Below are 2187 nucleotides of genomic sequence, written 5' to 3'. Positions count from 1 at the left end.
AAACTGTTCGGAAAGGCTCCTGTTTTTTTAAATTTTGGGGGGAGCATGAGAAGGATTCAAATAAGATCTTCAATAAATTTTTGGAAATCATCAATAAATTCATCTGGTCCAGGATTTTATTTTTGGGAAATTTTTTGATTACCATTTGATTTTTATCATAATTGCTCTCTTCAAGTGCTCTAATTCCTCTTACTTCAGGTTTGACATGTTATGAATCCAAATCTTAATATGTTTTTTCCAGGTTCTCCAACAGGTTGGCATAAACTTTTTGTAGAAGTACCCAACAATCCTTTAAATGTCTTTTTATCTATTGTGGTATTTCCCCTGTTGTCTCTGATTCAGCTTATTAGGGTCTTGTCTCTTACCATCTTTGTGAAAAGTTTTGTCAATCTTGTTTATTCTTTCATAGAACCAGCTCATGGCTTCATTGACTCTTCAAGACAAAGCATTTTTGTTTCCATTTTATTGATTTCTACTTTTAAAAAATTTTTTTAACTGAATCACCGCGAGCTACAGTTACAAAACTTTCATTTTGAGTTTTAGTCATACAATGATTGAAAACACATCCCTCCACCAGTGTACAGTTTCCATTACCAATGTCCCCAGTATCCCTCTCCTTACACGCCCCCCCCCCCCCCCGTAGCCTACCTCTTCCCCTGCCTCTATGGCAGAAAGTTGCCTTCTTATTTCCTCTCCTCCCTCTCTCTCTCCCTCCCTCTCCCCACCCTCCCTCCCTCTGTCTCTCTGTCTCTCTGTCTCTCTGTATCTCTGTCTCTGTCTCTCTCTCCTTATGGGTAGAGAGAAATCTGTTTGCATTACAAATTATAAGTAATGAGAAGCCATCATATTTGGTCGTTTATCTACTTTAATTTTTATTTCCTTCGGTTCAGTCGGATCCCGGCAGCAGCTGCGGCGCCCGCGTCTTCCCGAGCTCTCGTCGCCGTCTCCTTTTCGCTTCCGGAAACATGGCTTCCGGCGTGGCTGTGTCCGATGGTGTCATCAAGGTGTTCAATGACATGAAGGTGCGCAAGTCGTCCACCCCCGAGGAGGTGAAGAAGCGCAAGAAGGCAGTGTTCTTCTGCCTGAGCGAGGACAAGAAGAACATCATCCTGGAGGAGGGCAAGGAGATCCTGGTGGGCGACGTGGGCCAGACCGTGGACGACCCCTACGCCACCTTTGTCAAGATGCTGCCCGACAAGGACTGCCGCTACGCCCTCTATGACGCGACCTACGAGACCAAGGAGAGCAAGAAGGAAGACCTGGTGTTCATCTTCTGGGCCCCAGAGTCTGCGCCTCTTAAGAGCAAAATGATCTACGCCAGCTCCAAGGATGCCATCAAGAAGAAGCTGACGGGAATCAAGCACGAATTGCAAGCAAACTGCTACGAGGAGGTCAAGGACCGCTGCACCCTGGCAGAGAAGCTGGGGGGTAGCGCCGTCATCTCCCTGGAGGGCAAGCCGTTGTGAGCCCCCTCCAGCCCCCTGCCTGGAGCATCTGGCGGCCGAGCTGCCTCCGGGGGTTGCAGGCTGCCCCCTTCCTGCCAGACCTGAGGGGCTGGGGGATCCCAGCAGGGGGAGGGCAAACCCTTCACCCATTTGCCAAACAGCCCCCCCACCCCCCGGACCTTCTTCTTCCCTCCATCCCCGACGGTTCTGGCCTTCCCAAACTGCTTTTTGATCTTCTGATTCCTCTTGGGTTGAAGCAGACCAAGTCCCCCCCCCAGGCACCCCAATTTTGGGGGACCTGTATTTTTTTTAACGACACCCCACCTCCCCACCTGCTTCCCCTTTCCCATGCTGCCAACTCTAACCACAATAGTGACTCTGTGCTTGTCTGTTTAGTTCTGTGTGTAATGGAACGTTGTGGAGATGACCCCCTCTGCGCGCCTCACCCCTCCCCTCCCCTTGGCCTCTCCACTCCTGGAGCACTAAGACTAAGGGACCTTCAATTAAAAAAACACAACAATAAAAAAAAAATTTATTTCCTTCTGTTTGCATTGTATTCCCTTTGTTGATTATTTTTTTAGCAATGTAAGCTGTGCTCTTAAGCTACTTATTTAGTTTCTTCCTTACTTCCTGCTGAGTGTTTGCATTGCCAAGAACTTTCCTCTTAAAACTGCGTTTTCTGTATCCCTTGTGTTTGGATAAGCATGTCGTTATTCTTATTTATTCCCAAGAGTCTTTTATT

General features: G+C 47.6%; 1 protein-coding gene across 1 annotated transcript; it reads left to right on the top strand.

The window, feature by feature from the left end:
• The first annotated feature begins 888 nt into the window (after positions 1–888).
• Positions 889–1976, top strand: LOC130027168 (cofilin-1-like). Its single transcript, XM_056117807.1, has one exon. The coding sequence runs from the start codon at positions 966–968 to the stop codon at positions 1464–1466; it is 501 nt and encodes a 166-aa protein (XP_055973782.1). The 5' UTR covers positions 889–965; the 3' UTR covers positions 1467–1976.
• Positions 1977–2187: the final 211 nt, after the last annotated feature.

The sequence above is a fragment of the Sorex fumeus genome, unplaced genomic scaffold (genome assembly GCF_029834395.1).
Source record: "Sorex fumeus unplaced genomic scaffold, SorFum_2.1 ptg000036l, whole genome shotgun sequence".
In the NCBI taxonomy this organism is placed as follows: domain Eukaryota; kingdom Metazoa; phylum Chordata; class Mammalia; order Eulipotyphla; family Soricidae; genus Sorex; species Sorex fumeus.
The sequence above is the reverse complement of the archived record's forward strand: the minus strand, read 5'-3'. Positions and strand labels throughout refer to the sequence as shown.